The sequence below is a fragment of the Sorex araneus genome, chromosome X (assembly GCF_027595985.1).
Source record: "Sorex araneus isolate mSorAra2 chromosome X, mSorAra2.pri, whole genome shotgun sequence".
In the NCBI taxonomy this organism is placed as follows: domain Eukaryota; kingdom Metazoa; phylum Chordata; class Mammalia; order Eulipotyphla; family Soricidae; genus Sorex; species Sorex araneus.
In genome coordinates this window covers 269,718,972-269,740,428 of record NC_073313.1, presented here as the reverse complement: position 1 = coordinate 269,740,428, position 21,457 = coordinate 269,718,972, and the positions used below count along the sequence as shown (strand labels likewise).

The 21,457-nt window shown below is 47.8% G+C and overlaps 1 protein-coding gene across 1 annotated transcript in view; it reads left to right on the top strand.

The window, feature by feature from the left end:
• The window catches only part of NARS2 (asparaginyl-tRNA synthetase 2, mitochondrial), a 130,389-nt gene extending 118,029 nt beyond the window's left edge, over positions 1-12,360 (top strand). Inside the window, exons 12-14 of the mRNA XM_055123066.1 lie at positions 3,091-3,188; positions 5,629-5,655; positions 11,577-12,360. Of these exons, the coding sequence (XP_054979041.1) occupies positions 3,091-3,188; positions 5,629-5,655; positions 11,577-11,721 (270 nt within the window). The 3' untranslated portion in view covers positions 11,722-12,360. The remainder of the gene's footprint in view (positions 1-3,090; positions 3,189-5,628; positions 5,656-11,576) is intronic.
• Positions 12,361-21,457: the final 9,097 nt, after the last annotated feature.

The window sequence follows — 21,457 nt, the reverse complement described above, 5'->3', positions numbered from 1 at the left end:
TTTTAAAAGTAACTCTAAAGATTCAGAAGCTTCTAACTCCACAGTTATTACTATGCAACTGCAAATATTCCAGATAAGCAAACACCACTCAGAAAGGTTTAAAAACACCCTGGTTCCACATTTAGTTCTGCGGGTAGCTCAGATTAGAATACAGATGGGATGGTCAGGGGGATAGTAGAGGGAAGGCGCCTGCCATGCACACAGCCTGCCAGTTTCCAATCCAGGAACCCCCAGAGGATTCCCCGAGGACCACCTGGACGGGTCCCTAAGTGCAGAGCCAGGAGTAAGCCCTGAGCACCACCAGATATGGCTCAGAAACCACAGAAAGAAATAAGGGAGTTTTGTAATCCAAAATATATAAACAGGACCCTGGTCTACCCTTTTAATAATTGCATGTAAGAACCAGAGAGAAGGGCCTAGGGAATGGGTCACTGGGGAGCGCCCGCCTCACGGTGGCTGAGTCCCAGAGTTTCAGCCCACATCTTGGCATCCCCAATCTGTCCTTGTGGTCCCTGCACCACATACGTCCAGCCCCAGGCGCGGGGGGACTCCGTCTGGCTGGAGAACACCCGGAGCCATTGCAGAAGCAACAGCGGGAAAGGAAGCGGAAGGGGAAGCGAGGTCAGAAATTAACATAATTGAGACCTGCCCAAAATGCTAAAACCAGAGTGCCCCAAAACAAATGACTGGTTAAAGAAACTCTGGTACATCTACACCATGGAATACTTTGTAGCCGTCAGAAAACATGAAGTCATGAAATTTGCATATAAATGGATCAACATGGAAAGTATTATGTTGAGTGAAATGAGTCAGAAAGAAAGAGACAGACATAGAAAGATTGCACTCATATGTGGAATATAATGTAACTGAGAAGTACAAGTTGGCAACGATGCAACTTCTGGCAGATATCTCTCTGGACTTAGTTACTAAAATGCTAAAATACAGAAACCCAAAACCGAGAGGCCGCTAAGTGTGGTCACTTGACCTCATACCTCTTCATCCTCAGCAATGGAAAACAAATTATCTAATGCTTCCTTTTCATCAGGTCTGACTTTAGGGGAGAGACTCTCCAAACAATAATAGTGAGTTTTGTTGAAATATTGTATGCAATCAAAGTGAAAGTAAAGTGAAATTTATTAGTTACACAGGCGGGGGGGGGGCTAAGGGTGGGGGGCCAAGGGTGGGGGGGTTAGGGGTGGGGGGGTGCGGGGTGGAGCTATACTGGGATTCTTAGTGGTGGAATATGTGCACTGGTGAAGGGATGGGTGTTTGAGCATTGTATAACTGAGATTTAAATCTGAAAACTTTGTAACTTTCCACATGGTGACTCAATAAAAAATTTAAAAAAAAAAAAATGCTAAGATCCCTGAGGGGGCCGAGGCAAGGCCAGCCCACAGTGGCTCCCTTGTCCGGTGGTGTGGAACTGGCAGAAAACACACCTTTCAGCAGGGTCCCCTGAGCCCCGCGCCACTGACCGCGGGCCACCGCCGCAGCTGGCTGGTGGCTGGTCATTCTCCCAGTCACTGACTCTGACGTCCTGTTGGAGGCCGTGAGCCTTTCCAAGTTGGCTCGGAAGCTTCCACAGCGCTTACGCTGGCCGCACGGCTCTCCCTTCGCGAGACGCTGGGAGCGGCAGATGTCGCACGCACCTAATCCTGCGTAATACCCAGTGCCAGGAGGGTAGCATGTTCTGCTTGCTTTTTTTTCTTTCTTTCTTTCTGTTTTTTCAGTGTTTTTCTTGGGCTCGGGGCCACACTTGGCAGTGTTAAGAGTCGCTCCCGGGGGTGCTCAGGGAGGGGCCTTGCAGTGCAGGAGTGAAACCCAGGACTCCCCCAGGAGAGCACAGGCTGCAGTCGCTGGACTGTCTCCCGGACCCGAGCAGTACTTTTTAAAGACTCTGATGACCTTTCGCCAACTTCCTGACAGTAAAGGGCCCAGTATCCCTACGGGAGTACTAGTCTCTGCATTCTTCATCCGTTTCACTCGGGCTCTGGTTTTCCGGCTGCACCCCGTGGTGCCTCAGGGTTTTACCCAGCGGTGCTTTGGCTGCCCATGACGGGACCGAAATCGGACCCGGACCGCCTGCCCGCCGGGCATCTGCTCTGGCTGTTCACATCTCTCTGTGCTTCCTTCTCTTCATAATTTCTCTCAGTTTCTTGTTTTTGTTTTGTTTTGTTTTGTTTTGTTTAAACCTCCTTGATTAAGAATCAGGTCAAAGGGGCCAGAGAGATGGTAGAATGGGTAGGGCACTTGCCTTGCTCATAACCTCACTTTAATCCCCAGACTACCCGTGGTCCCCTGAGCCCCGCCAGGAGGGAGGGTCCTGCCAGGTGAGGCCCAAAAACCAAACAAAAACAAAAATTGAAAATAATTAAGTCATATTTTATATAGCCTAACAAAATCCTGCAACTTTTGTTTCATCTTCATTGCTCAAGATTACTTATAAGAGGCAATAAAAAGCACTGCATCACCTACATGTCCACAGCAAAAAGGTCATTAAATAAGATGCTTCAAAGGAGTGAACGGTACCGCTATTAAAACATGCAGTGAGAAGGGCCAGAGAAGGAGGTCAGAGGCTGGAGGCCAGGCTTGCAACATCAGCCAGGTTCAGTCCCCGAAGCAACCCCTGGCGTCACCCCGAGCAGCAGGCCAGCAGTGACACCTGAGTGCCACCAGCTATGCCCCCCCAACAAAACCTCTAAAAGTTAGGTGAAATATTTTTCTTGACATAGGAAATGTGTTGTTTTATATTAGATAAGATGTCAAGGTAAGTTTTATGTCTCATCCTGTTTAATACTTTTCACGTTTTTAATCCCGAACATTTACGTGGCATGTGAGGAAAAGACCTTTTTGTGACATGGCACCAAAGCTCTGAGAAGAGAGAAGCTGAGCCTGCATCCTTACTCTGCAGAAGTATTCAGTGCTTGGCGTGGAACCCAGGACTGTGAGGCGGTCCACATAAAGTTCGGGTGCACAATTGAATTGATTGTCAAAGTGTCCAAAATTCCACTGGCTTAGGAATCTGGCGGTTGCCGGGTCCCCTGAAAATGTAAAGCTCTCAGGCTCTCAGGCTCTTTCCCTCCTTTCCAGGTTGCAGCTGTTGATCTTCTGGTCCCGGGTGTGGGCGAGCTCTTTGGAGGAAGCCTCCGAGAAGAACGGCCTCACTTCCTAGAGCAGCAGCTGGCCAGGTAAGGGCAACCTCAGAGAAACACAGTCCAGACAGAAGGAGCTCCCGGGCAGTGCCTGGGAGGGGCCAGCAGACAGCGCTGGAGCCTCCACCTTGGTGGGGCCGGACAGCGTTACCCCACGGTCCAAGCTCCCCTTTCTTACAGGCGGGAGTTGTCACGTGAAGCAAGCACGGCTGCCAATGTCTGTCCCTCTCAAAGCACAGACAGAGTTCACAAAATGATCGAAGGAGGGGTCGTCCCCTCTTGAAGTTGGCCCTCCTTCATTTTTTTTTTCTGGTTTTTCCGTATTCTTAATGATGATTGACAGGCTCCTACAAGGACAGAAAGAAAAGCATGGGGCGGGAGAGATCGGACAGCAGGTTGAGTGCCTGCCCTGCATGCTCAGCAGGCCAGGGTTCAATCCCTGGCATCCCGTAGGGTCCCCAGAGCAAGGGCCATCCCTGAGCACAGAGCAGGTATGGCCAGAGCACCACCAGGTATGGCCCTGAAGCAGGGACGGAGGGCAAGAAGGAAGGAAAGCAGGAAGGATCACAGGACAGCAGACTGGGCTAGGGCAAGGCTGACACCAGGGAAAGAGTAACACAGAGTATATCCACTCAGCAGACCTTTAGAATAAACAGGTTCCCGTCTCCGTTTTCTCCTGTGCACAAGTCTTGATTTCTGCATCTGAATCAGTTTAACTTCCAGTCTGAGATCTGGCAGCTGAAGCCATGAGCGCACAGGAAGTGTTTTGGAGCCAAGAAGCGGGGCTCTTGTTTCGGAGTGAGCTACCACTCCCGAGGGTCCAGGGTCTGCCAGCAAACCACAGTGACTTCCCAAGAGGACCGAGATTCTGAACTTCTCTTCTCCACAGGTTCTACTTTTGCTGTGCCACACTTTAAAAAAAAAAAAACTTTTTTTTTTTTTTTATTAAGGCAAGAGGTAGCTTTTCTACTCTCCTGATAGTGCGGGGTTTCATAGGAACCTGGAAAAGCCATGGTTGTTTGAAAATACTCTGTAAAATTAGCTATTTGCAAAGCCTCTTTTCCTAATGGAGAAATACTTTAGAAGTTGATGCTTTCCCAAGATCCCATCCCATAAATCTGTTGGGTAACTGGATTTTGTAATCGCCATCATTTGAACTGCTGTATTTGATCCGAGGCCAGAAGAAAAGGGATAAATATGTCCTGGGAGGGTTCTTTTCTATTAGTCTGACAACCCTCTCCTTACTGTTACTATAGTGTTAGGAAGTCCTGGGAAAATCATGGAATTGGTGGGAAGGGCAAACTCCTTGCATGGAAAGAATTTGAAGATTCTCTGCATTTTTTTAAAAGCACAATAAAAATCACATGGCAAGAAACTTCATCTGTTGAAAGATTAATTGGTCTGTTTTCTTTGCTTGCTTCCTCCCTTCAGGAAACCTTTCCTCATAGCATTAAGTGTTTGCCTAATAGCTGACAACATCCAGATTTATCTCTCCTGATGGAATGGATCTATGTTTTTCCCTGTCTCCAGGATCCGCATGTGACTTTTGTCCATGTTTTCACCATTTGTGTGTGTTTCACTGTGTTTCTTCCCTGTGGCCCCAAACACTTTGGTTGAAGGGCTGAAACTTAGTTTGATTGGTAATAAGAGTTTTAAACTTCTGCCATCACGGGTCAGAACGGTAACACAGCAGCGAGGGCATTTGCCTTGCACACAGCCAACCTGGGTTCGATCACCGGCATCCCATATGGTCTCCTGAGCACCATCAGGAGTAATTCCTGAGTGCAGAGCCAGGAGTAACCCCTGAGCATCTCCAGGTATAACGCCCAAAACCAAAAATAAATAAAATCAAAATCTGTCATCATTTCTAGAATCGGACAGATGGTGCAGAGGTTGGGTCCGTCACTTTGCACACAGTGGGTCCAGGTTCCACACCCAGCACTGCCTACCGCCCCACCCCCACCCCCCACCCCTCACACAGCCAGGAGTGATCCCTGAGCAGAGAACTAGGAGTAAGCCTTGAGGGAAAAAAATGTATAAAGAGCTCTGTCGTTGTTTCACTACAGTAGAAAGAACCATGGGGGTAGGTGGCGCTGGCTGGGAAGGTGGCTCTGGGCACTGGGGCGGTTGGTGTGTGTGCTGGAGCCCTGACTGGCCCTGAGCGCCAGAGGGTGTGTCTGTGCCCCTCGCCTTTGTCACCTCCTGGTAGCCCCAGTAATGGTCATAGCACTAATAGAATGTCCCAGGACAGTCAGCGGGCGTCTGCACCATTCCCACCCGCTGTCTCCTTCACCGTCAGTGACGTCTGCCGGACCGTCCCTCTCTCCGGCGACTTCACATTTCTGCTTGTTTCTGGAGAGGACAGGTTGTGGCCCATGCTCCGGTGCACAGGGTCCTGCCCAGGATGAAACCGCTGGGGTGGGCAGACTTCTCGTGACGCCGTTCTCTGACCCATATTGTTCTGTTTCTTCCACAGACTCGGACTGACGGAAACCTACCAATGGTAAGAACACGGCCCCTGACTCTTACCCTAGCTGGCGAGCGAGTGCTCAGTGGATGCACCCAAGGGGCTGTGGGCACGTGTGAAGAGAAATGAACGGGTCCTTAGACAGGGGTAATGAGTGCCATTCAGCCAAGGAATACCGTGAAAATTTTGTATGTGATCATCACAACACCAGGAAATTAGGCACTCGTCTCCTGCTCTCCTCTCTCTCCTCTCTCCTTCTCTCCCTCTTCCCCTCTCTTCCCCCTTTCTCTCCCTCTTCTTTCTTCCCTCCATCTTTCCCTCTCTTCTCCTTCCCTCCTTCCCTCTTCTCTCCTCCCCTTTCCTCTCCGTTTTCCCCTCTCCGTCTCTCTCCCCGTTTTACCTCCTCCCTCTTCTCCCCTTCTCTCTCCTCTCCCTCTTTCTCTTCACCTCCCCTCTCCCTCTCTCTCTCTTCCCCTTATTTCCCTCTCCCTTCTCTCTCCTCTGTCCCTTCCTTCCCTCATCTCTCCCCTCCCCTCCCTATTGTCTCCTCTCCTCACAATTGAACCAATGACATCTTGAGTGCAAGTCAGAGTTCTGCCACTCAGCAGCACCCCCTAGATTCTCCGTACCCCTTTCTGTAAGTCTCGAGCACGGGCTTCAGTGGTGTTGGCTAGCTTAACCGAGAGCGCTCCGCTACCCAGCCTAGAGCCGCCACCTTGCTCTTCATCGTTGTGCTTCTTCCTTTCTCCTCTGTGAGACCAGGGGTGTGGGCTAAATGATCCAGCCTAGGGACCTGGACATCTCAGCAGCCCAAGGAAGACCTCCTGTCGGCACTCTTATGTTCACTTCTCGAAACTTCCTTAGCTTTTCTTTGCAGTCTGTCCTCAAGCCCTTTTTGATAGCCAGACAAGTCATGTTCTTGTATTTTTCTAATCGCATTGCCTCAGGGTTGGATAACTGTCAACAATCAGGAAGACAAAGAATTGAGTGACACACTTGCTTTTCTCTAACAAAGAAGCAAGATTTCTGACAGACATCAAAGGGACCTGGGGAGATGCCCAACAGTTTTGCCTGCAGGAGGCCTCAGTTCAGTTCCTGGCACTATGGGGTTCCGTGAGGACCACCAGGGGCAACCCCCGAACACTAAGCCAGGGGGAGTCCTGAGGACCATGGAATGTGGCCCCAACCACCCCCCCCCCAAAAAAAAAGATTCAGAAAGTTTAAAGTTTACCTATGGGGGTCAGGGTCATTCAATGGTAGTGTGTGTTTGACATGTGTGAGGCTCAGTCATTAACACATGTCCAGTCCTTGGCATGCATACATGCACGTACACACACGCACACACCACAAATCCAGGAATGCCTTGAACGCCTCACTGACCAGTTGGGCTCTTAGTCACACTTTGTGTCTTTGAGTCTTGATTTCCTCAGCTACAAAGCGGAATCGTGACATTTACTTCACAGAGTGTCTGGAGAATGAACTGAAACATTGGCAGATTAGCCACCTAGACTAGAGGCTCAATACGTGATGCTTGCCTGCCCCCTTTGCTTCCTGCCTTCTGTGAGCCTGACTTAGGAGGTGGACACCTGTTATTCACCTCAGTTCTTCTCTACGAGAAAATATTCACAGTATGTAAGATACTGAAATACAGTTTTAATCTCTGGTGCCATAACTTTAGGTTATGGGCAGAAACACTAGTCTTTTCTGCCCCTTATTAATAATTTTCCCAAGGAAGGTTTTGTTTCATTTTGTTTTTTGATGCTCAGGGCTTGCTCCTGGCTCTGCACTCAGGAATCACTCCTGGTGGTACTCAGGGACTATATGGAATGCCGGGGATAATTGAGCCTACATCAGCCACTTGCAAGGAACGTGCCCTATTCACTGCTGTACTATCACTCCAGCCCCATTTAGAGTTTTCTTTGAGGGGGGGAAGGTAGAGGCGGGGACACCCAGCAGGCTCAGGGCTTACTGCTGGCTCTGCATTCAGGAATTACTCCTGGCAGTGCTCCGGGGAGCCTGTGGGATGCCTGGGATAGAACCGGGCAGGCATCCTGCCACTGTGCTTTCACTCCAACTCCCCAAGTAAGTTTTAAGACTCTCAGGCTCACTCACTGTGCAGATTTATCATCTGGCCATGCTTGCCTCTGTCTGGTAATCACAGCACCATGAAGTGGCGGGAAGGCCTTGAAACTTCCAGGTCAGCCCGCCCCATGGTTGCTCTACCTCAGAGACAGGCCCTCCCCAATGCTCCCCCTCAAAGACAGTCCCTCCGCAATGCTGCCCCTCAGAGACAGCCCCTCTGCAGTGCTCCCCCTCAGAGACAGCCCCTCTGCAGTGCTCCCCCTCAGAGACAGCCCCTCTGCAGTGCTCCCCCTCAGAGACAGCCCCTCCACAGTGCTCCCCCTTGGACAGTCTTCCCAGTACTCTACCTCAGAGATAATCCCTCCTCAGTGCCTCAGAATTCCTGTCCCTTCCATTTCCATGTCCCATGTCTAACCTCAAAGACAGCCCCTCCACAGTGCTTTCCCTCAGAGACAGTCCCTCCACAGTGCTCCCCCTCAGAAACAGCCTCTCTGAGTGCTGCCCCTCAGACAGTCTCTCCACCGTGCTCCCCCTCAGAGACTGTTCCTCTGCAGTGCTCCCCCTCAAAGACTCAAAGACAGCCCCTCCACAGTGCTCTCCCTCAGAGACAGTCCCTCCACAGTGCTCCCCCTCAGAAACAGCCTCTCTGAATGCTCCCCCTCAGACAGTCTCTCCACCGTGCTCCCCCTCAGAGGCTGTTCCTCTGCAGTGCTCCCCCTCAGAGATAGTCCCTCTGTAGTGCTCCCCCTCAGAGATCGTCCCTCCTCAGTGCCTCAGAGTTCCTGTCCCTTCCATGTCCCCGTGCCATGTCGAACCACCCCCTGTAACCCATTCCACAACCTTTGCACCGAAACACAACACAGTGGAGCCGTTTCCAGGTATTTATGCTGGTGCTTTGACATCTGTCTATGAAAACTTCAGAATCGTCTGAAGCTATTGCTGGACATCCAGCCGCAACTTCACAGACATTTGTGGCGGTGCTGTGATACGCCTCTCAGATGCCTTCCATCTCACTTCATAGAGTGTGGAAGGAGGTGTTGGAGCCACACTCCTGCCTCAGTGCTCAAGGGTCTCTCGGTGGTGCCAGGGCTTGAGCTGGGGTTGGCCCCCTGTACAGACAAGCCCCTCGGCCTGTGTGCTGTCTCCCCATCTCATTTTCTTTTCTCACTAAGTCAAAATATGCTTGCCCATGTCCCCTGAAACTTTCATTTAGCTAGCAAACATTTCAAGTCTTCGAGACTGTACTACCGTCCCCCTAGAGCGGAAACACATCTGAAGTTTTATGTTAGGCTCTTGTGTTGGTTTGCTAGGTCAGGCTCCTCTCTGGGGCCCTGGGACATTGCATGGGGCCACAGGTGAAAATCATGTAAACGGGGGCATTGGCATGAGACCCGGGAGCCACTCAGTGGGAGAGGGAGACACAGGAAGGAAGCAAGGTCAGAAAGAGAAGGCTGAGAAACGCTAGTCTACGTCTCTTACTTGGTTGTAACTCACAGGTTCCAATAAACCTTTAATTTTGAAAAATGCTTGGCTGCCTAAAATACCATCCATGTGTTAGTTATTACTAAAAGTAGGCAGAGAGAAGATAGTCTTTATATAACCTTGAGGGGCCAAGTAAGTGTCAAGTATGGCACTTAAGTTTTATTTGAGGACTGATTTTACAAATCCCTCAAGAAGCTGTCAGCATTTTCAAATCAATATTACATAGTTCCTCCTTTCTTTTTTTTTTATGTCTTTAGAAATTACTTTTTTTTTTTTTTTATTGAGTCACCATGTGGAAAGTTACAAAGTTTTCAGGTTTAAATCTCAGTTATAAGTTCCTCCTTTCTTAAAGTGACCATCTCAGGCTGGCGTCTGGAACTTTGGCTTTAAGTCAAGGCTGGACCATTACTAGTCATTTGGTCTTGGTAGGGGCTGAAGCGATAGCACAGCGGGTACAGCGTTTGCCTTGCACGAGACTGATCCGAGTTCGATTCCCAGCATGCTATATGGTCCCTTGAGCACTGCCAGGAGTAATTCCTGAGTGCAGAGCCACGAGTAACCCCTGAGAATTGCCGGGTGTGACCCAAAAAGCAAAAAAAAAAAAAAAAAAAAAATGGAGTGCAGATGCTGCCCGAGACCCTCTGCTCCCGCAGCCTCCACGAGGCAGGAGACAGCACAGGGAGTTCACACCTGCTGCTGAGAGTGTGTGTGTTGGGCCTGAGAGAGGGCACGGGTTCATGTGCTTGCTTTGCACGCGGCCAGAACCATATATTGTCCCCTCAGCCCCTCTAGGAGTGATTTCTGAGCACAGAACTAGGAGTCAGCCCTGAGTACCCCTAGGTATGGCCCAAATACTTCTTGCCCCTCCCCCCCAAAAATAGAAATCAAGATTATATGTTAGTGCTTCAAACAAGAAATCTGTGATATAGTGAGCATCTGTTCTATAGCAGACATTGGAGTGGAGTGACTGGATAAGACACTGGGTCTGGGACTGGAGCAGTAGACAGCGGGGAGGGTGTTTGCCTTGCATGCGGCTGGTCAGGGTTCAATCCCCAGCATCCCATCTGGTCCCTCCACGCACCGCCAGGAGAGATTCCTGAATGCAGAGCCGGGAGTAAGCCCTGAGCATTTCCAAAAACAAACACACAGAAAGACACTGGGTCTGCCCTGGGTATCATTTACAGGTAGTATCTGTGTCAGTATCAGGAGATACTGTTTCAGGTAAATCTTTTTGATTCTTCACGTGTGTTGAACAATATAATTTTGGTAAAGAAAAACTTACATTGACCCACCACAAAATGCCAAAAGACCATTTTCAAGGAAAGTGGCAAAGCCGTTAGTGATGGACGGCCTGATGACGCAGCTTTTCTCTGCGGGAATATGGAAACGGCGTAGGAGATGCAGGGTTGAGTGAGGGGCGGCACGGCTGGCGACGGCCGTCTGCCGGGCGGTGTTGGAATCAGGTCACTTTTAAATTCTTTTTCCTTCATCTTTCTGTGAAGGACAATGATGTGAATTATTTTGTTTGTTTTGAGTTATTATAGGGGCTGAAGAGATAGTACAGTGGGGAGGGCGCTTGCCTTGCATGCAGCCCACCTGGGTTCAGTCCCCAGCACCCCATATGGTCCCTGAGCTCACCAGGAATGTCTGAGCGCAGAGGCGAGAGAAAGCCCTGAGCACTGCCAGACGTGAAGAAGCCCCCCAAAAAAGATTGCAAAAACTTGAAAAATCTTTAAGGAATGATAGCTCTAAATACCCAAACCACAGTCAACAACACTAAAATCATGGGACCCAAACTTTAATTTTAGAAAAAAAAACTTTTGAAACACCCAAACTTTGTGGGGTTTTTTCTTAAATCACTGTGAGATATAGTTACAATCTGTCATGCTTGAGTTTCAATCACACAGTGATCAAACACCCTCCAAGATCCCTCCAGCATGCACATTCCCCACCACCAATCTCCCCAGTATACCCCCACCTTTCCCACCCTCCCCCTGCCTCCATGGCAGACAGTTTCCCCCATACTTCCTCTCTACTTTTGGGCATTATAGTTTGCAATACAAATACCGAGAGGTTATCACATTTGGGGACCCACACTTTAACAACCAGACTTAAAAGTTGCCTGACAAGAGGGCAGGTCGGGGTGGGGTGGGGGATGGGGGAGGGAACCTGGGGACACTGTGGAGGGAAGGTAACACTGCTGGCAGGGTTGGTGACGGAACATTGCATGCAGTCAGCAACCCAACTATGAATAACTTTGTAACTCACAGTGCTTTGATAATTTTTTTTATTTTAAAAAAAAAGAACTTTTGAAACATTAGAATTTGTATTGTAGTGTCTGATCTCCCACATTTATAGGTGACGGTTCTCTTTTTTTTTTTTTTCCAAATCAGGTATCTGGACCTCCGTCGGTTTGGATCAGTGCCACATGGAGGTTTTGGAATGGGATTTGAGCGTTACCTGCAGTGTATCCTGGGAGTTGACAACATCAAGGATGTTATCCCTTTTCCAAGATTCACGCATTCGTGCCTTCTATAGCTGCACATCTGCCAAAGGAGTCCCTCCATGCAGAAGGACTCTGAATGCGTGTGCATTCCAGAGAAGGACTGCTTATCAGAAACACAGACGCAGCATCTACTGGCATGTAGCTGTGATGCTGCAGGAGACAGCGTGGGAAGGGAACACGGTCATGACTTTCGTAGGCAGGGGGCGGCATTTCATGGAGGAGGAGCAGCAGTGAGAATCTTAAATCTATTAAGTGAGAATCTTAAATCTATTAAGAAGAAAGTTGAACTGGCTGGTCCCCAAGGTCCTTCCAGTTTCTGAGACAGGATGAGATGGTATAATTTACTTTGTCTTTAACAGTCATATCTCTGCCTCTGTGACCTTTGGGAATCAACTGGGAGCTACCGAGGAAATGTTGGATTCTTTCTCCCTTGCCATTTAGCCTATGGCAAATGCACATCTCCTTCTTAGAGCTTTACAGAACATCACCGAAGAAAATAATCCTGTGGTTTTTTTTTTAATCAGGAAAAAGGCTTTTTAATGTCATAATCAACTATTGATCTTTAGTTATAAAAATTAAGATGTGTTAGTTATTTTAACTAATCATTGTATCATAATTAATTTACAATAGATGTTGAGAATTTCTCTGATAATAAAAGATTCTTGATACATATGAAAGGGAGAAAGGTTTTGTTTTTTTTTTTTTTGTGTGTGTGTGTGTGTGTGTGTGTGTCACCCAGAGGTGCTCAGGGCTTCCTCCTGGCTCTGTACTCTAGGATCACCCCTGACGGGATTAGGGGGGCCATATGGGATGCTGGGGACCAAACCTAGGTCAGCAATGTGCAAGGCAAGTACCCCCTACCCACTATACTATCACTCTAGCCCCAAAAATTGGGTTTTGGTTTTGGTTTTTGTTGTTGAGTTTTTTGGTTTGGTTTGGGGGCCACACTTAGCTATGCTCAGGGCTTGGTCCTGGCTACATGCTCAGGGATCACTTTTGGTGGGCTTGGGTGACCACATGGAGTGCTGGGATTCAGACTCATCAGCCACAAGAAGGCCACTGCTGTACTATCACCCCAGCCCCAAAAGTTTTTTAAGTTCTATTTGGCATCTTTCCTGTGAGGAAAATTGGGAGAATGTTGTTTTTAATCCAGGATGAGGCTGGCAGCATGAATCAACCTGAAAGACAGGTATTTATGGAGTCAAGATGCAGTGTGAATAGGTGCCTAGGAGACCCCCAGCCACCACAGCTTGTTTCTGTAGGAGTCTGGGACAGGCACATACCAGCACACACTCAACATCATGCTCTCAGAATCGATACCACAGTTGCATGGAAATACATGCAACTATTCACGACTTCTACTCGGATCTCTTTGACAGCTATGTCCACATGCCCACATACCAAATTCCGCAGGATGGATATGTTATTGTTCCCAGCATCCTCCCTTCCAAAATCCAACACGCCATTTCGTCGGTAAAGACTCATGCAACACCCAGTCCAGACAAGGTCAGACCCTAACACCTGAAGAATCTGCCGCCAGTACTTGTCAATATAGTGGCTCGGCTCTTCACACACTACCTGTCCGTAGGCAAGGTTCCATCCCAATGGAAAACCAGCAGAACCATTCTGTTGTACAAGAAGGGAGGTATCCACGACATCGGCAAGTATTGCCCAATCTGCCTGCTGTCTGTCGTCTACAAGTTCACTTGAGTCATCCTGAATAGAATAGGCAGAACACTAGATGAAGGACAACCATGCAAGCAAGCCGGGTTCCAAAAAGGGTTCAGCATGATCAACCATATCCACACAGTGACCAAGCTCATTGAAGTTTCATGAGAGTTCAAGATGCTGCTCTGTCTAATGTTCATCAATTTAAAGAAGGCCTTTGATTCTGTTGAGACTGAAGCAGTTGTCGAAGCCCTAGCCAAATAGGGCATTCAAACTCAGTACAACAAGATCTTCCATGAGCTGTATTACAGATTCACCACCAGGATCTCACCATTCTACAAGGAAGTGATCATCAATGTAAAGAGAGGGGTTCAGCCGGATGATGCTGTTTCACTGAAACTCTTCAGTGCCACCCTCGAGAATGTCATGCGATGACTGGAATGGGAAGGAACGGGAGTGAAGATAGATGGTTGGCAACTCCGCTTCGCTGATGACATCATTCTAATAAAACCAAACATTAGCCAAGTGGCACAAATGCTGGCCACCGACTTCAACCGCGAGTGTGTCAAGGTCAGACTGCAGTTGAATCTCACCAAGACAATATTCATGAAAAATGAACTAGTCCCTGATGTTCCATTTGCTCTCAATGGAATGAACATCTCCGAATATAGCAGCTATGTGTACCTGGGTCGAGAAATCAACATGAGGAATGACTTGGCGCCAGAACTGCACAGGAGGAAGAGAGCAGCATGGAACGCCTTCAAGAGCATTGAAGAAGTGGTTAAGAGGACAAAGAACCTCTGGCTCTGGGCACATCTTTTCGACTCCACTGTTCTTCCTGCACTAACATAGGCCTCAGAGACCTGGGCCCTATGAAAAGAGGACAAGAACGTTATTTGGGTATCCCAAAGAGGAATCAAAAGAGCTATGCTTGGAGTATCACATTTCACTCAAGTGAGAGAAGGAATCCAGAGTTCCGACCTCCGTTGATGATCAAGAATCAGGGACGCTGTCTCATTTGCCAAGGCGTTGAAAGTCAGAAAGTCACATAATGCGATTCAGAGATGACCACTGGACTAGAGCTATTACCAACTGGATTCCACGGGACGTCAAAAGACCGCATGGCCACCCACTACGAGATGGTCAGACTTCTTCGTCAAAACCCTAAATGAACAGTTTGAGGCTCCTCCAGTTCCTGGATTGATCAGATACCATTGGGCTACACTAGCCCGAGACAGGGACAAATGGAGACGTTACTGGTGCCCACTCGAGCAAATCGAAGTTCAATGGGATGACTAGTGATACAAGTGTTTACCACTATAGTGCTACACAGAATATCTTTAATTTTTTTTTCATTTTTATTAGGTTATTACATTCAATATCCCAACACCAACCCCACCACCATTACACCTTCCCACCACCACTATTTCAAATTTTTCCCAACCACCACCCAAGCCTGCCCCAATAGCAGGCCCTAAAACATTTATTTTTGCATTGCTTGTTATGAATAATTCTCTCAGAATGATCAAAAGAGGTTTCCTTCAAGGAAAGTGTGTGAAGAGAGTTGTATCTCACCCTGGAGCCATTGATCCCTTGTATAAGAGATGACTAACATTGATTTAGGTTGAGCCTTGTACTAATATATTTTTTAATTAGATTAGTTGCCTTCTACTTTACATCCCATCCAATGTGTGCTACTCCCGGTACATCCGTGGTATAGAGTAAGAGATGTGGCACAGCTGCATATGTGGGTCACACCCGGCAATGCACAGGGGTTATTCCTGGCTCATGCACTCAGGAATTACTCCTGACGGTGCTCAGGGGACCATATGGGATGCTGTGATTCGAACCCGGGTCGGCCGCGTGCAAGGCAAACGCCCTACCCGCTGTGCTATCACTCCAGCCCCAGGAATTCTAAAATTTTAAGTAAGGTGATACAGCTGGAGTTAAATTTGTTTGTTTATTCGTTCTGTGCTCTCTTCCAAGAGATTTATTGTTGAGTCTCTGGGTCATGGCCATTGATGAGATGATATGGCGCCAGAGGCAGCTTGTGGGAGTAGCTGCCAGGCTGCCAGAAGAGCGGGCAGATGGGGGAGGTCACACGTTCCTGGTTCTGTTGAGCCTGGAGTTTTCTGTCACAAGTCCTGCATACCTGGGTTTTCTGCAGATTCTGAAGTTAAATTTTTAACTGGATGGTGACTTTAGGGTCTGGAGGCATCTCTGCAGCTTCTGAGGGATTTATTTGTGAGTCTCTGGATCATGGCCACTAATGAGCACCAGAGACAGTTCGTGGGCGTGACCTCCAGGCTTCTGGAAGCACAGGGAACTGGGGGAGGTTGCCCATTCCTGACGCCGTGCCTGGAGTGCGAGCCTGGAGATTGCAACCACAAAACCTATATAGCTAAGTCTTCCAGCGGATTCACTCATGGATGAGATTTATCTAAGCCTGTGGAGATTGGTCGTAATCAGGACGGCAGTTGGGCTCTGGAGGTTTTAGACTGACGGGTCTCTGTTACAGATTTTAAAGCTGTCTTCACTGAGTTATGTGTGTATGTGTGGATTGACTTACTGTGGAAACAGAATTGACATGTCAACCTTTTCTAAAAAAAAAAAATTAAAAGGACATGTGGGATTAAAAAGATAATATCTTGCATGCAGCCGACCTGGGTTCAATCCCCAGCACCCCATATGGTCCTCCAAGCCCACCAAGAGTGATCCCTGAGCACAGAGCAAAGAGTAAGCCCCGAGCCCTGCCAGGTGTGGCCCCCAAAACCAAAAAGACATACGTGCCTAATTAATCTATTTTCTAATCTAATTATCTTTCTGAGGCTGTTTCTTAGTGAGTCTTAGGTATACTGTTCATTTGAACCTAACTCAGAAGCAAGTGCGGGGGAAACTGGGGCACTGGGCCTGGAGGGCCTAGAAGCCCCACTGCCCAGTGCAGCCTCCCGCAAGCGCCACAGCAGCCCTTGGCCATGAGGGGACGGTCGCCAGTGCCCTCTAGCCATGAGTGTGGGCCTGCAGTGCCAGTGGCCACGAGCTCCGCGGTGCCCCCTGCCCGAGAGTGGGGTATCACAGTGAGGGGGTGGCGGTCCCCAGCAGACATGTGTGCAAGAACCACGACTTCAAGTGTGTGACTCCTGGCCACCACTGCTGCCCAGTGTGAGTGTCCACTGGTCATCTCAACAGCAGTGGCAGCAAAGAGCAGGGCAGGGGTGGGGGACTGAATTAAGGAACCCCCAGGTCCTAATCCCTGTGCTCCCGTTAATAGAGCTATGGAGCATTCGGCAAGTGAGCTCATCCCTGTGGTCTCAGCACTTCATGGAGTTTGGGCCACAGACAGCAGGGCTCAGGGGCTACCACTGGGCCTCTGCTCAGGGGTCACTCCCAGCGGTGCCCAGAGGGCTGTGTGGTGGCAGAAACAACCTGCCCCGCAAGGCTTGTGCCCCAGTGCATTGAGCTTGCTACCCAACCTAGAACTATCATTTTAAAATAGAGAAAATCTAAGACACATCCATCTAAACTTCATGTTCTGTGGCTCTGCTGGACATACTAATGATACTTGATTTTGAATATGACATGTAGACTTTAGTATCTACTAGGTGTCTGGATATGTGTAGTAAAGTCAGGTCATTTCCAATTTAAAATCAACTTCAGGGGCCGGAGCAATAGTGCATTATTATCACTTAACTTGCACTAATAATGGGTGCTTACCTTGCACACGACTGACTGGGGTTTGATCCCCAGCATCCCATCTGGTTTCCCACACCCCACCAGAAGTGATTCCTGAGCACCACTGGGTGTGACCCAAAACCCAAAAATAAAATCTTCAGTGTGTTATGTGTGGGGGCGTGGGGGGAACATCCTTCCCCAAGAGCCAAACACCTTGTTCCTTCTCTGTCTGATCATCTTCCTGGCATGTTTCCTAAAGCTTCGTACTTACTGGTTTATTCATTCCCTTCACAACTGATCACACAGTGAAGATCTGGTTGAAGTCATAGTCTTGCTACTTAAAACAAGCTCAGTCATTTCCATGTTAGACTCAGTACATCTCTTTTACCAGTAACTGAACCAACATAAATACTCGTGCCAGGCGAAGATAATGGTAAATGCCGAAACTAAACTTGCTTGCAGATCATATCAACAGAAACAACAACAACCTTTCAAAGATCCACCTTGGGGCCAGAGTGATACAGGGGGTTGGGAGCTTGCCTGGAACATGGCTGTCCCGGGCTTCATCCCTGGCACCACATGCTTCCCCAGTAGGAAGCCCTAAGCGCAGAGCCAGGACTCTGAGCACCGCCTGATGTGGCCCCAAAACAAAACAAAAAGATCCAGATCTTGTCACTTGACCTATATATTTACAAATTCTATACATGGACTATTATACAATTCTATGTATAATAAAAATATGGATGCAATAGTTGAGAACCTTTCAGTATAATAATATCTTTATAGGGCTGTAGTTTATGTTCAAAGATAATTTGATGAGATTAAGTTTTACCTGATTAACGAGTTCCCAGTAAGGGAAACATCTCTTTTTTTTTTTTCAAGATTTCCAAATATCATCTCAAAATAGTAACTGCTTCTACTCAAGTAAAAATGTGTTACAAGAGAAAGGGCAGGAATTTCAAAACTGTATTTTAAAACTTAGAACTTTTTCTTTTATTGAATCAAACACCCATTCTTCCACCAGTGCACATTCCCCATCACCAATTTCCCAGGTATACTCCCCCTTCCCCATCCTCCCCCTGCCTCCATGGCAGACAATATTCCCCATACTCTCTACTTTGGGGCATTATGGTTTGCAATACACGTACTGAGAGGTCATCATGTTTGGTCCTTTATCTACTTTCAGCACACATCTCCCCTCCCAACCGATTCCTCCAACCATCATTTTCTTAGAGATCCCTTCTCTATTCCAGCTGCCTTCTCCCCTCTGCTTATCAGGCAGGAAAACTTAGAACTGTTTTCCAACCATTAGTTCTTATTTCAAATTTTAAAATCGGTGGGCAAAAAACAGTTACTTTCCATCTGTCTTTGGGAAGTTGTACATTTTTTTGTTGTTATTTGGTGTTATTATGTGGGTGGAGGTTTTTTCCTTAGCCTGACAAGAACCTAATTGTGTGAATGATCTATTCCAGATCTAGACATAACTTTCCCACCCGTTGAATCAGTCCAGAGCCTGTCTGTCCGTCACAGAACAGCAAAGGAACTGTCTGACCCTGTGTCCCACTCAGAGTCTGTCCAAAGCATCCCTCTGCAGTGTTCTACATTCACATGCTCTGGAAATTGAATTGAAACATCCCAGCGTGATGGAACAGGCATTGAAAATGCCATTGGTGAAATGGATCCACGCTTGAAATCTCTTGCTTCAGATAATTGCAGATGAAAGATGCTTATTTGGATTGGATAGCTATTTACTCACGTATTTCTTTTAGTAAGTGGTGAGGCAAGAACATAATAATGTAGAGTTGAGAGACAGATTGGCCTGGATTGAATTGACAAGAAATGAGTGGGGCTTTCTGGCTTCGGATCAATATTTGTATTCAGTCTGCAATCCAAAGCATATACCAAAAAATCCCGGAGAATAATAGCTAATTGTAATAATAGCAAATGGACTGGAGCAATAGCACAGCGGGTAGAGCGTTTGCCTTGCACGCAGCCGACCGGGGTTCGATTCCTCCATCCCTCTCGGAGAGCCTGGCAAGCTACCAAGAGTATCCCACCCGCACAGCAGAGCCTGGCAAGCTACCCATGGCGTATTCGATATGCCAAAAACAGTAACAAGTCTCACAATGGAGACGTTACTGGTGCCCACTCGAGCAAATTAGTGAACAACGGGAGGAGAGTGCTACAGAGTGCTTTTGGGATCACACTTGGCAGTGCTTGAGGGTTACTCCTGTCTCTGCATTGAGGAATTACTCCTGGTGGTGCTCAGGGGACCATACGGGATGCCAGGGATTGAACCTAGGTCAACCGCAGGCAAGGCAAGTGCCCTACCCGCTGTACTATCACTTTAGCCCTGATTATAACCAGTTTTTAAAAATTTCATTCAGGCACCTTAATGAATGAGCTTTGCTCAGACTTTGATACAGCTTGCTGCTAATGGCTACCTCTTGGACATTGCATTGGTTTATTTAAAAGCTTTAAAGCACCCACAGTGTATTGTGGGGCCTTACTTTGTTTCTCACTGTGCCTCAGATTTCTTTAGTGTGTAATGAAAGATTAGTTCATTTTGTTTATTAAGAATTCCTACTTAGGGCTGGAGTGATAGAGCAGCAGGGCGGGCATTTGCCTTGCACGCGGCCGACCGGGGTTTGATTCCCAGCATCCCATATGATCCCCTGAGCACCTCCAGGAGTAATTCCTGAGTGTATGAGCCAGGAGCAACCTCTGTGCAACGCCGGTGTGACCCAAAAACAAAATAAATAAATAAATATAAAGAAAGTCGTAAAAAAAAAAAAAAGGAATTCTACTACTGGGGCCAGAGCAAGAATACAATAGGTAGAGCACTTGCCTTACACATAGCTGACCCGGGTTCAATCCCAGCATCCCATAGGGTCCCCTGAGCCCCACCAGGAGTAAATCCTGAGTGCAGAGCCAGGAGTAAGCCCTGAGCATCACTGGGTGTGGCCCCCAAACAAAAAAGTTCCTACTACTGAGAGTAAGCATATGATTTTTTTTTTTTTACTGTTCGAAATATCCTGAGGAACTGGAAGCACAGAACATTATAGTAATTGAAGAATCTTGCTTCTTACAAGAACTCCAGAATTTACTGGATGTGTTGCAAAACAGGCGCTCTGACCTCCAGTTTCATTTTCTGCTGAGGGAGGAGAGACTCAAGAATGTGGAGAGAAATGATGGTCACACTCCAGAACATCTCAGTCAAGAGAAACGCTGAAAACAGAAAAAAGGGTTCTGGGTGCAGTCATGTGCCCTCTCACTATCTCCTCTCTTCCTGGGTCCACAGATACCCTTCCTTCCTCTCAGACTCACCCTAGAAATTGCTAAGAGATGAAATAACTGGGCCAGATAGTACAGCAGGTAGGGCTTGCCTTGCACGTGGCCAACACAGGTTCAATCCCTGCACCCCATATGGCCCCTTGAGTCTTCCAGGAGTGATCCCTGAGCACAGAATCGAGGGAGAGCCCTAAGCGCCCCTGGATGTGGTCCAAAAACAAAAAGGAGATGAAAGAACCGTGGTGGGAATTGCCATCTTACTCTCCAAGTGATTCACATCCATTCCAAGATGATACCTGAGCAGACACTCGGCAGGCCCAGCCAGCCAGGGTGATTCTGTGCTCCTAGGACACATGTGGACAGCTAAAACTGGGCTGTTGGCTACTGTGGCTTTCGACCCAATCTCCTCTACCCACTAATCAACTGGAGCGTCTGGTTTACCATCTTCCATGGAACTCCAAATTGAAAATGCTCTTAAGAAATCATATCCCAAGAGACTCCTAAATAAATCTCCAAAGAGACCAGCAAGCTGCAGAGAAGCCTCCAGACCCTGTGCCAGGCTGAGTCATTTCCGGGGCACCGGAAGCTGGACTCCACAGGCTCGGGACAAGCCTCATCAGAATGAATCTGTTAGGTTTTGTGACCCAAATCTTCAGGCTCTCACAGAGTCGGGGATGGACCATCTCCCCTCACCCCCCTATTCTTCCTGGAGCCTGGTAGTCACGCCCATGAACTGCCTCTGGAGCCATATAAGCTCAATTAATGGCCATGATCCAGAGACTCATAAATAAATCTCAAAAGAGATCAGCAAGCTGCAGAGATGCTTCTGGACCCAAAGTCAACATCCAGTTAAGAATTTAACTCCAGCAGGGGGAGGGGTGGGATGAGCGGGAGGATACTGGGACATTGGTGGTGGAAAATGTACACTGGTGGAGGGATGGGTGTTCGATCATTGTATGACTGAAACTCAAACATGAAAGCTTTGTAACTGTATCTCACGGTGATTCAATTAAAAAAAATCTTTTTAAATAAAAATAAATTTAACTCCAACTGTATCACACCATCAAAGTTTTAGAATACCTGGAGCAAATGTGGCAGTGTGACATCTCATACTCTATACCACTGAAATACCAGAGT